Genomic DNA, 13,451 nt, shown 5'->3' with positions numbered 1-13,451 from the left:
AGGGAAGACAGTTGCATGGGGCATCTGATACAGAGGGCCTATTTTAAGCGATAGGTTACATACCACAGTTGTTAGTTGTGCAATTTCATATTTGAGTTCTTTCAGAACTCTTGGGTGAATATCATCTGGTGCTGGTGATTTATTACTGTTTAATGTATCAGTTTATTCCGAGAGCACCTATATTGACCCCTCAGTCTGGGACAGTTCTTCAGATTTGTCCTCTAAAAAGAATGGCTCAGGTATGGGAAATCTCCCCTACAGCCTCTGCATTGAAGACCGATGCAAAGACTTCATTTAACTTCTCCAAATGGTCTTGTCTTCCTTTAGTGCTCCTTTAGCACCTCAGTTGTCTAGTGCCACCACGGATTGCTTGGCAGGCTCCCTGCTTCTCAAGTACTTCAAAACATTTTTGCTGTTAGTTTTTGTCTCTTGCTAGTTGCTCTTCAAATTCTTTTTTGGCCTGTCTAAATACACTTTTATACTTGCCAGAGATTTATGCTTCCTCCTATTTTCCTCACTAGGATATGACTTCCAATTTAAAAGGATGTCTTTTTGTCTCTAACTGCTTCTTTTACTCTTCTGTTTAGCCATGGTGGTATTTTTTGGTCCTCCTAATGTTGTTGTATTTTTAATTTGGAGTATATCTTTAGTTTGAGCCTCTATAATGATGATTTAAAAATGTTTCACTGCAACTTGCAGGCCTTTCATTCTTGTGACTGTTCCTTTTAATTTCCATTTAGCTTGTTTCTCATTTTTGAGTGATTCCCCTTTTTGATGTTAAATGCTACTGTTTTGAATTTCTTTGGTATTTCTCCCCCTACAGAGAGGTTACATTTAACTACGTTATGGTCGCTATTACCAAGCCGTTCAGCTATATTCATATCTACACACACACACATTTTTTAAAATGCATACTCCATGCATTTTAGAATAGGCTATAACAAGCAGCTGAAGTTTGAAACTTCATTTGGACATAATTCTTATTGAAAATAGTGTGTGTTTGACATGGTGTATGGGCAGAATTTTATAAAGTTATACGAGACTGAGCAGTTTAGAGTTAACCTCTCCTCAGGTTTCCAAGATAGTCTAATGCAAGACCCAAACCCCGTTGTAAGATCCTTTCATATTATCCCTTCCTGGCCTGACCTATGGGTTTGGGCAAGAAGAGTGGATTGTTTTGTGTAATGGAGATTGTTTCTCTGTGGAACACATGCACAGCCAAACACTGCCTTAATGTGAGGGAGCTAATTGGAGGCTGATTATGACAACATTGAAAAGTCAAATCTTTTTTATAAATTATTTTCCTAGAAGCTATTATCTTCCTAAGATCAACCCATATTTGAACAGAGATGAGTGGAGGAGAATTAAAAGGAAACAAGAAATAACATGAGAAGAGAAAAGCAAGAAAAATGGATGACGATTAAAAAGGGAGCAACGTGTACACACACATGCAACTTGGTATCTGTAATTTACATAAATTTCTGCATTACTATAATGATGGAATTTTTGTTTCTTAAATATCTTTCAGCCTGAATCGGATTCCAGAGTTAATGGAGTCTCTTCCTGTGCTTCACCCCAGTATTCTGCTCACAGCTACTCATTTGACCAGGACGCCAGCTCACAGTTTCATCAGACGGGTTAGTGCTTTGGTCAAATATTATGCCATGTTTGTCTATAAATGGTTGGAATCAGTTTTACTGATGTGTGCCTAAAGTAGCCATATCAGTCCCATTATAAATTTGTAGCTAACACTGCTGGGTGCAAAGCTCACTGCAATTGACAGTAAGAGGTTTTCAGAACTGGGCATCATAAGAAGAAAAATATAGTGTGATTTGGGGAAAGAGAACTTCTTTTTTTATCAGTAATGGATGACAGTCTATACTACTTGGTCTCCTGTCCCTTCTGGGAAGGAGAATTACTGACACAATCCCTTAATGCACCAAGGGAAGAATTAAATCCCATTGGACTGAAGGAACCTATAGCAGTGGTGTGCATCTCACGTTATATTGATTGGCAGCAAAGCACTCTTTCTTTAAAGACAGCGAGTAGTGTCATTTCCTGGGTCTAAATGCAATTCTGGGCGTAATAAACCTCTTCGTCTCATAGTGACATTCTGATGAAAAAAGACTTTTATTTGTTAGGACTTCAGTGGGACTTAAGTTATGCAGACCCTCTGCGCAGGGGTGAATCTTACCCTAAATGGGTATTTTAAACCTTACTCTATTGGAACCTCAGTAATTTGCACCAATGACTGGGAAAACCTTTGCAGATAAACACTAAAAAGCAAGACTAATGCATCATACTTTGTTCCATCAACATACTTTATTCATGTATTTTGGCAGTTGATGTACATTTTAATTACCATAATATTATATAGATGTAGTACTAGATAGTGTTTTGTAAAAGTAATGGAGCTATACTACTACAGGACTATGGGTCCAGTTCAGGACAGCACTGAAGCACATGCTTAAATCCATCCCTGCCAGGACAGCACTTAATTCAAATTCACATTGACTTCAGTTGAACTTAAGCACGGGCTTAAAGCCCTTAATAGGGTTAAACTCTTGATTCAAGGCCTCAGTGATTAAACCTTTGCTAACAGGGGACAGACCACCACTCCTTGTGTGCAAATCACTGAACTATGGATAATCTGATTCCAATGCAATGGAAACAATTTAAAAAAAATATTGATTTTTGTTTTTCATACTAAGGCATTTTCTTTCAGTATTGGCATAAAAAATGTAAATGTGATATGGAACTTTTGTCATGCTGTTTTCATAAATTGATAGATTTACATATGATGCTTTGTAATAACACTGCCAAAAGTGAAGCAAACAGATTTCCCTATTCATTTCATTGACTGAATTTAACAAGCAAGCAAGCAAATGGCCTGAAAAACATTTGCACTGATAGGCCTGCTGATGCATATTGAACAAAGACTATCTGGAAGATAAATGTTTTTTGAAAAATCTCAGATTTGTTTGTTTTGGAAATGACATGACAAATTGTTTGAAAATAGAGCAGAATATCAAATGTGCAGTTGCCAAATATGCTTAACAAGATAAGAGAATATTTTATTTATTTTAACAGTAAGTTCTTACATTCTGCTTCATGTGGGCAATTTCCTTTGATTAAACCTCAGGAACAGTGGTTAAGCCTTAATAATAAAAAAATAAGATGAGATTAGTTGTTAATTGATAATTGAACTTCCACCTCCCCTCCTAAGACTGGCAATTATCAGTGAGCAATTCCTGCACATTACATTACAAATGCTTCAAGTAGGGGGTTCTGGTTTAGATATAAAAGAGCATTTAGCCGGTAGGTTAGATGGGAATGACTTTCAGAATCTATTGTCTCTCTTTTTTTTTTTTCCTCCCCCTTATTAAATTCATTGCTCATCTTGTTTTCATATCTGCAGATGACTTGTTAGGCCCACCTCATGATACAAGCACAGATCTAACAGATGTTATGGAACAAATCAACAGCACGTTTCCTACTTGCTGCTGTAAGTGTTAAGTATAGTGAAATCTGTCTCCCTTCCCTCCCCCGACCCCCATTGTGTCTTTCTCCTTGTCATTCTCTGGAAACTTAACACAGAGCAGTATAGATATGAGACTGAAGCTTATTTGCAAATAAGTCATATGCAGAATATTGACCCAAAAAAATGAAGTTTAACTCTGATAAGAACGTTTCCCAAGATGTGATGGCTGTGTAATCCTGTTCTTTGAAACTGTTTAACATACATAGCGAGTGATAAAATGGAAGCCAAATCAAATCATAGTCATCCTGTGTTTAAAAAAGAAAAAATATTCACTCTAATATGTGGCCTACTTTAAGAAAAGCGTATTGCTTCAAACAAGATCTTCATTTGTGTCTAGAAGAAATGGAGATTCTCTGCTGATGTAAATAGTTATGCTCACTTATACCAGCAGTAAATGTAGCCCCTGGAATTCTGGGTGCCGGTGATTGAATTTAGTGAGAGTTGCGGGAAAATAGGAGCTGCAGGATTGGCTCCTTCACCACACCACTGACCTCCCACATCAGGAATCTGTGCAATTTTCTAGGCAGTGACTGCTCCTAATCAGGGGAACACCAACCTTACATTGTACTTGCCCACAGGAAATGAACATGTTAATACCCAGCACCTCCCTGCTTTAATTCACAGGCAATTAAAATATAACCAGCATCAATTAAAATATCTTCAAATAGATCAAATATAACCATATAAAATATCGAGAGACACACATCAGGCATTGCCTCCTGAGCCTGACCAGATTGACCCACATAAATTCACCCAGTGAGAGCTCTCTGGGGATGGCTTTCCAGGATCGAGGGGTGAGGCCTTCCTTGGAAAGCCTTCTCCCATACCCCATAGAAAAGACACTGTTGACATGCAGGAAAGGCGTGGAGACTGGACCAGCCATGGAGAGAAGTACGAAGAGTTGGGGGTGGAGAGAGAATTATGGTCTCTCTTCCAATGCTGTGAAGGCTCCCTAGTAAAGATTATACAGCTGGAGGTACCTCAGACATCTGTGAGCGCTTTACAGCAATTAATACATGTATCTGCTGACCTCTCTTCCTACTGAGTGTTGATGCATTCTCTGTTCACACAAGATTGAATCGCTTTAGTTCTGCCAGCATTTTGTATATGCTATTGTTCCTAGCAGTGGGAGCTTGTGTTTATAATATGTAACAAATTTGTTTTCAATATTAGCTAAGCAAGAGCAAAAACATCCATAAACACTTTAAAGCTCTGGTGTTCAATAGTGTCTTCATAAAGCTTTGTTTTTAATGTCCACAAAAAAAAAAGTTGAGGGCTTTTTATCTCTTATTCCTGCCAAAGAAGTCAGCTATTTGCTCACTGTTGTATTCTGTTTCCCAAACTCTACTGAACCCTATTAAAACACTTCCTTTATCTCTGCTACACACTTTGCGTGTCTTTGAAGCAGGGCCGGCGCTTCCATTGAGGTGAACTAGGCAATGGCCTAGGGCGCCAGGATTTTCGGGGGGCGGCATTTTGCCGGGGGGGCAGCAGGAGGCTCCGGTGGACCTGCCGTAGTCGTGCCTGCGGAGGACCGTTGGTCCGCGGCTCTGGTGGAGCTGCCACAGGCATGCCTGCAGACGGTCCGCTGGTCCCGCACGGCTCTGGTGGACCTCCCTCAGGCACGGCTGCAGTAGCTCCACCGGAGCCGCGGACCAATGGATCCTCCGCAGAAATGGCTGTGGCAGCTCCACTGGAGCTGCAGGAGCGGTGCGCGGGGCTGTGAAATGGTCGTGCACCTAGCGCGAAAAACTCTAGCGCCGGTCCTACTTTGAAGCATTGCATCAGAGAAAATGCATTTTACACATTTTTGAGAAGCAGCTTAGTATCTTGCAAAACATGGCTTGTTTCAACAGTCCCCTGAGGTCCTGAGTTAGTGCTAGATTCCTGGCCACTATAGTGCATGTTAAGGGCCTAATTCTGAGAGGTTCTGTGCTCCAGGAACTCTCACTGAAGTCAGTCGGTAGTGCTGGTGCTCAGCACTGCTCAGATTTGGCCATAAGACTGTTTCTTTGTCACTGCGGTGAATGGAAAATGCAAAGAAAAAGTATCCCCTCCTCCCATGTTTTTTGTTTTGCTTTTGTGAAGGCCTATAATGCAATGGTGAAAGCAATATGGGGTTAGATCATGGTTGGACGTGCTCAGATCTGCAGGGAATGGAAGGTTCTTCAGCTCCCTTGCATTCCTGTTCTAGAGACAGCCATAATCCCACTCTTTGCTTTCCCTGAACAGGAGTGGAAGAATCTGCTGCCCACAGCAACTCTAAACTCCATGCCCTTTCTACATTGGGGAGTGGTACTGAGCTTGTAATAGTGGTTCTGCATCCTATTAAAAGGTGCCCTCAGCCCCACCTCTGATATGAGTTTCCCTAGCACCACCAGAGCGTTCCTCACAGAGTTAGCCACAGTCCTTCCAGCTGACGTGATCCCCTCCTGTTGTCCCCCACATCTCCCCCGCCCCTCCCCCAAATGCAGGATGCTGTTAGTCACAATATAACTCCTGGGCTTTGCTAATGGTAATATCAGCCACTTTTGCCGAAGTCTCACCAGTAACCATTGCAAACTAGTGCTGTTAGCTCAAAATAGAATTTCCTTTGAGAAATTCACTTTGAGAAATTCCTTCACTGCAACCCAGTCAGCTGTGCCTTTTTATGTTTCCCTTTCATGAAGCTAGAGTAGCTCCACTTACATTAAACTTTACACCTGCTGTTTTATTTATAAACCTTATTTTAGGTCTCTATCTCACTCATTTAAAAGTACATCAGGCTAAGATTTGGTTTTTGAGAGGTAGGTCCAAACGCTAATTATTTTGCTCAACAGTGGTGCAAAATGCTTATGTTGTGGTTCTTACGTACTGAGTAATCAAAAAGTTTGGAGCAAATTCAAATAAGTTGTGGGAGAGGGAGGTTTAAGACCATTCTAACTGTAAAGTAGTGTTCAGTTTTAAAAATTGAAGCTTAGTAAAATGTTCATCCTCATTAAGGAGTTTGGTTTCTTCTGCTAGTTGGGGGAGAAGGGGTCAGATCAAGAGAGCAGGTAATTTAATGTTGAAACGCATCTAACGTGTATTATTCAGTGTGTGTTCCAGAATAACGTCTGCTATAAAATGTTGGATGATGAGTTCTACTTATGATAAAAGTATATGGGAGGTGTGTGCACACTTGATGAGTCGCATTGTCTCTTACAGCCATTAATGAAAGCAGTGGGTGAAATGTAATGGCTTATTTTGCTGTTCTGTTGGGATGTCAGCTGTGAAACTGTCTATGAATCATAACCATTCAATTGATTATGAACTGATGCCCTCCTTTCCTCCCCTTGCTAATCCTGGTGAAGGAGGACCCCAGGGAGAGGGGAAGCCCTTGCCCTGCTCCCTTGCATCCAAATGAGCAAAGTGGTTGTTCTTCCAGGACCCCTCTGTCTTTCCTCTTGCACCTTAATTGCGCTCTTCAATTCCCCAGCAATTAATATAATTAGTTATTTATAGTGCTTTGAACTTTGCAGTCAAAACATATGAATGCTAATTATTTCTTATTCATTATTTTTATGGCAATTTCTAAGAATCCCAAACATAGATTAGGGCTCCATTGTGATAGACATTGTGCAGAAAATTAGCATGGAAGCAGGACCTCCCTCAGGGATCTTACTTTCTAGGATTTAAGATTAGGGCTATCAAACGATTTAAAAAAATTAATCAAGATTAATCAAGCTATTAAACAGTAATAGAATACCATTTATTTAAATATTTTTGGATGTTTTCTACATTTTAAAATACATTGATTTCAGTTACAACACAGAATACAAAGTGTACAGCACTTGCTTTATATGCTTATTACAAATATTTGCACTGTAAAAACCAAAAGAAATAGTATTTTTCAATTCAGCTAATATAAGCAATCTCTTTATCATGAATGTTGAAATTACAAATATAGAATTATGTACAAAAAACACTGCATTCAAAAGTAAAACAATGTAAAACTTTAGAGCCTACAAGTCCACTCAGTCCTACTTCTTGTTCAGCCAATTGCTCAGACAAACAAGTTTATTTACATTTGCAGGAGATAATGCTGCCCACCTCTTGTTTACAGCGTCACCTGAAAGTAAAAGCAGGCATTCGGATGGCATTGTGGTAGCTGATGTTACAAGATATTTACATGCCAGATGCACTAAAGATTGATATGTCCCTTCATTCTTTGACCACTGTTCAGAGGACATGCATCCATACTATGATGAGTTCTGCTTGATGATAATCGAAAGCAGTGCAGACTGATGTATGTTCATTTTCATCACCGAGTCAGATGCCATGAACAAAAGGTTGATTTTTTTTTTTTTTAGTAGTTCGGGTTCTATAATCTCCACATCGAAGTGTTGCTCTTTCAGGACTTCTGAAAGCATGCTCCACACCCCGTCCCTCTCAGATTTTGAAAGGCACTTCAAATTTTTAAAGCTACAGCACTCAACCCAAGGTATCTTTAGAAATCTCACATTGGTACCTTTTTTGCATTTTGTTAAATCTGCAGCGAAAGTGTTCTTAAATCGAACAACATGTGGGGGGTCATCATCTGCGACTACTATAACATGAAATATATAGCAGAATGCAGGTAAAATAGAGTCAGAGACATACAATTCTCCCCCAAGGAGTTCAGTCACAAATGTAATAATGTTATTTTTTTTTTTTTTTTAACGAGCATTATCACCATAGAAGCATGTCCTCTGGAATGGTGGGCGAAGCATGAAGGGGCCTATGAATGTTTAACATATCTGGCACGTAAATACCTTGCAATGCTGGCTACAAAAGTGCCATGCAAAAGCCTGTTCTAACTTTCAGGTGACATTGTAAATAAGAAGTGGGCAGCATTATCTCTTTAAATGTAAACAGACTTGTTTGTCTTAGCAATTTACCTGAACAAAGAAGTAGGACTGAGTGGACTTGTAGGCTCTAAAATTTTACGTTGTTTTGTTTTTGAGTGCAGTTATGTAACAAAAAAAAATCTACATTTGTAAATTGCACTTTCATGATAGAGATTGCACTACAGTACTTGCATGAGCTGAATTGAAAAATACTATTTTATCATTTTTACAGTGCAAATATTTGTAATAAAAATAATATAAAGTGATCACTGTACATTTTGTATTCTGTGTTGTAACTGAAATGAATATATTTGACAATGTAGAACAGAATCCACAAATATTTAATAAATTTCAGTTAGTATTCTATTGTTTAACAGTGCAATTAAAACTGCGATTTATTGCGATTAATTTTTTAATCTCAAAAAAATTTTAGTTAATCGTATGAGTTAACTGTGACTAATTGACAGCACTAAATAAGATATTTAGTAATAATACAGGTATTGTTGTCATTCCTTAACTCAATTTGTTGTGGCTGAGTATTTCAGCATGTGAGATGAAGCACTATTGTAGAATGAGATAAGGACAAAGTGCCTTCTGTCATTTTGTAAGACTGTAATGTTAGAGTACAGCCTGTTTTTAATATGTAATTTCCCTGAGTTAGACTCAGTGAGGAGCTTGGGAGCAAATTCATGATAGCTGCAGTTTCAAAAAAATAAAACCTAATGGAAGTATGGTCCCTCAGAAGGCCTTCTGTAGTGAAATCTTACAATCCAAAGTATAATCTGTTGGGAAAGCTTTGTATGTTGTAATGACATTAACTGGTCCATGGGACTAAAATAAGGGTCCATTATCCTCAACAGATACAATACTTTTGACCTTTTTCTGGAGTCAGGAAAACATTTGTTTTGTTTTTTTCCCCAGACTAGCTGTAAAGGAGGAAAATTAACTATGAAAAATAAGAATTCTTCTTCGAGTGTTTGCTCATATCTGTTCAATTCTAGGTGTGTGCGCGATCACATGCACATTTGCCTTAGCAGTCAGTATCTGTAGGGTCGGTTGTGGTGCACTCTGGAGTCCTGCATTCATGCATCAGTATATCAGGCGCTGGCAGCCCTACGCCCTTTCAGTTCCTTCTTGCTGCCCCTGAGCACCTCTCTCCCTTGCCCCGCAAGTGGTCAGCGGTTTCCTTCTTCGCTTTGTGTATTAGAGCTGTAAATAGTTTTGTTTACTGTAGTTAGTGAAGTATCTGTTAAGCACTGTAATTAGTAAGATAGGGTCCAGGTGGGGCATGCCCTGGTCTCTGGGTTTGAAGCCCCGGGCTGACTGTAACAGGCCTGTGCCTGTTAGTGACCCCCAAGGCAGCTGCCTGAAGTGCTCCAGAGAATCGCATGTAACAGACAGATAGGTAACTGGCAGGGCTACCCAGAGGATTCAGGGGGCCTGGGACAAAGCAATTTCGGGGGCCCCTTCCATAAAAAAAGTTGCAATACTAGATTCATGTGAAAGCAGCAAAGAATCCTGTGGCACCTTATAAACTAACAGACGTTTTGGAGCATGAGCTTTCGTGGGTGAATACCCACTTCGTCAGATGCATCTGAAGAAGTGGGTATTCATCCACGAAAGCTCATGCTCCAAAACCTCTGTTAGTCTATAAGGTGCCACAGGATTCTTTGCTGCTTTTACAGATCCAGACTAACATGGCTACCCCTCTGATACTATGTTCTTGTGGGGGCCCTTGCAGGACCTGGGGCAAATTGCCCCACTTGCCCTCCCCTTTCCCGCCTCCTCTTCCCCCTGCCCCCGCCTCTGGGTGGCCCTGGTAACTGTGTTTTCCCTCTGGGAAAGGGAGGCTCTCTGCTTCTAAAAGCAGATTAAAAAACAAAAAACCTGGATATTTTTGAGGTGGGAAGATGTTCTGTTGTGTATTCTACCACCATTGTTTTCTTTTGTCTCCTGGATCAGGTTTCATATAATTAGAGCTCAAGTTAGAGGGCTTTTTATGACTAAAGAATGTCAGGTAACATACTTCTTTAATAACCATTTCATAAAGGTATATAGACCGTGACCACTACTGGAGGATTTATTGCAGCAAACAAGAATTGAGTTCCTCCAGACTAAAGCGGATTCCCCAACCTACTATAACTAATGGGAGCCTTGTAATAGTGTTACTAGTCCAACTCGAAGTCCTTTGTGCTTTACAAAGTTGAATCGACATTGCTTACGTGGACTGAATATACACGATGCTTTAGCAATCCCATCCTTTCAGTAATGTGGGGTATTAAATATCTTCTGCACTAACTGCCACCAAGTCTGCTTCTATGAGGTACTGAACATCTCCTACAAGTTGCTCAATGCCACCACTTTCCTGTAACTTCACTGGGAGTTGAGGGCACTTAGGCCCAGAACCACAGGATTTAGGGACCTAACTCTCACTTCAGGTACCTAGATGCAAGTCTAGATACCTTGACATGCTCAAAACCCCTGCTAAGCTGCTGTCTAACCCTAGATGTTCCTAAAATCCCATAGTGCCTAAATTTACACTGTTAAAGTCCCCTGCGTGCCTACATTTCCACTGCTGGGCATGTGCACTGCTGCCTCACCCATGAGCATAGGTTCAGCTGTGCTTCTGTGAGCTCTCTTGTATAGAGAGAGCATTTATTTTCACAAAACCTCTGAGAGATAGGAAAGTGCTGTTATCCCAGTGTTACAAATGGGGAGCTGAGGCACAGAGAGCGTAAGCAATAGCACAAGATCACCAGGAAGTCTGTGGCAGATCAGGGAATTGACCTCAGGTCTCCCAAGTCCTAGGCTCGTGCCATAACCACTGGACTATCCTCATTCTTGATAGAGCATTCTGTTTTTATTGGCTATCTAGTTTTGTGAAATGCCCACGCTGATATGAAGTGTGCTCTGTACTAGTACACTGATGTGTTACACAAGAGCACAGGTCTTTACATACATCTGTGATAGACCAGTATCTTTAAAATAGATAAATACAAAGAGACCGAAGAGGGTGCAGTTTAGCCACAACCTCTGTCTTAACACTTGAGTTTACTAGCATGTACCAAAGAGGCGAAGTTGGTGAATACAATCTATTCTAATTTGTTACAGCCAAAGGGGTAGCTAGAGATTTTAATGACACTTACTTATTAACTTTGACGTGTAACCTTACTGATGTGCTGCTAAACAGTTCTTTTGTGAAACCACCACTGAGATTTCTTCCTCTCCACTCCATTTCATTTTGGCTGTTTGTTCTCTAGCAATTTCTAAAAGACTTCCTGAAATGCATTCAGTTTAATGAAGTAAATACCTGGGGTTAGCTGTGGAATATAGCTAACTGCATATTTGCCAAGGTTATTTCACAGTGTTTATTTGTGTGTTTGTGTGCTGTTTTCCCTCCCACACCCTGACCTTTACTCTTTCTCCTTCATTAATATGCTTTGTAAATCTTGCTAAATAGAGCACTGGCTCATCTGTTAAAATGTATCCAAAGAAAATCAATTGGAAAAAAATATTGTGGAACTTAACAGAGAGAGCATTAGCATAACATACTATTAGCATAACCCTAAGGAAGTTAGTGTACAAGTCCATATAGCCTTTGATTCCTAAGGGATGATCATCAGTTGTTGTAATGGTTGCACTCATAATGAGCTATGAGTTATCCACATAGTTAATGCAATATTTATAATATTTATATTATTACTCTTAACTGAATCCAGATTGCTCTAGAATGACTCAATTTATCGTTCACACTACTGTAATGCACCAATCTTAAATATTGTATAGATATATATGACACAAAGTGTTAACTGTCAGCAACTCAGATGCTCATTGTTTACAATGATATGATAAATCAGAGTAATTATGATGCTAAGAAAATTATGCCTTGGCCATCCACGCACCATTCAGCTCTTTTATATTTTATGAAGTTCAAATATGAAATTTTCCTCCTCTTGTGTTGCAAATATTCTCTGTATACAATAATATTTAATTCTCACACTATTCTGTACTTTTGCATTTTAACTTTTTTTTTTATTTTTTATTTTTACAGCAAGTCTCACTGGCAGACCGCAGGTATGGTACATGGTGCAGTCTTTCAGTAGTGTTAATGTAATACAGGCAGAAGAGCTCTTTTGGTTTTGTAACAAATTATTGGCTTTCAGGTATACACATTCAGCTGACAAAAACAAAGCAAACTAGTTTGATTTAAATGCTACTGATTTTTTGTATCAGTAAGTCAAAAAAAGTGATTCAAAAACAGATGCCACTTTTTTTCGTGGGTGGAATGTTTGCTAATAAAACTTCAGTAATTCCTGTTATAAATTGCAGAAACATAACAAAAAATAGCATATGCTATAAATATATGTACTAATTATATGAGAAAGTAACACTGTATGTCTATAAATAACAGAAATAGTCTAGTTTTCATGGCTTCTCCCAAATTATCATAATTTCTGACAGTGATAAATTAAATTGTGTCTTACAGTCAATAACTAAATAACTTGGGACTGCAGTCCCTTTAATTCCCTCCCTCCCCCCGTAGTTTAACTTGCATTATTTTCCAGAGAAGAACCTTACTTTTTAACAGGCTTTCGGAGGACTTTAAACATGGCCCGTGAGTTCTCTGATGAAAGTTCCATAACCCCAGTTTTTGTAGAGATACCGTATGGTAAGAAGATAGCCAGACTTACAAATCTGTCACTCCACAATTTCCACACCCATTAGAGAAGGGGTGCTATTCCCTGAGTACAGGAAGTAGCCTAGCTCCAAAACTTGGAAGCAAGTATCCTGGCCCAGTGGATTGAGCATGAAGCTAGAAGCTCTGTATTAATTCCAGCTCCGCCACTGACTCACTATAAGGCTTGGACAAGGCACTTCCCTGTATAAATGCTAAGCATTATCATCTGTGGTTGTAATACCCAGGAGGCCCACACATTTTCTGTGGCCCATCTTTGGCCCAGATTCAGAGATTCAGCAAGAACTTAAATGGTAAATTGCTAAAATTGTTAAAGTACTTAGCACAAAGCACTTTAAAAGACTTATTTTTAGCATGTGCTAATAGT

At 39.5% G+C, this 13,451-nt stretch overlaps 1 protein-coding gene across 3 annotated transcripts in view; it reads left to right on the top strand.

The window, feature by feature from the left end:
* The window catches only part of UTRN (utrophin), a 565,218-nt gene that overhangs the window by 549,386 nt on the left and 2,381 nt on the right, over positions 1 to 13,451 (top strand). For all 3 annotated transcript variants that reach the window (XM_050949465.1, XM_050949463.1, XM_050949464.1), the window contains 3 exons: positions 1,529 to 1,637; positions 3,419 to 3,505; positions 12,440 to 12,462. In XM_050949465.1, the coding sequence (XP_050805422.1) occupies positions 1,529 to 1,637; positions 3,419 to 3,505; positions 12,440 to 12,462 (219 nt within the window). The remainder of the gene's footprint in view (positions 1 to 1,528; positions 1,638 to 3,418; positions 3,506 to 12,439; positions 12,463 to 13,451) is intronic.

Source organism: Gopherus flavomarginatus, chromosome 4 (genome assembly GCF_025201925.1).
Source record: "Gopherus flavomarginatus isolate rGopFla2 chromosome 4, rGopFla2.mat.asm, whole genome shotgun sequence".
NCBI classification, from domain to species: domain Eukaryota; kingdom Metazoa; phylum Chordata; order Testudines; family Testudinidae; genus Gopherus; species Gopherus flavomarginatus.
This window is presented reverse-complemented; position numbering and strand designations above follow the sequence as displayed.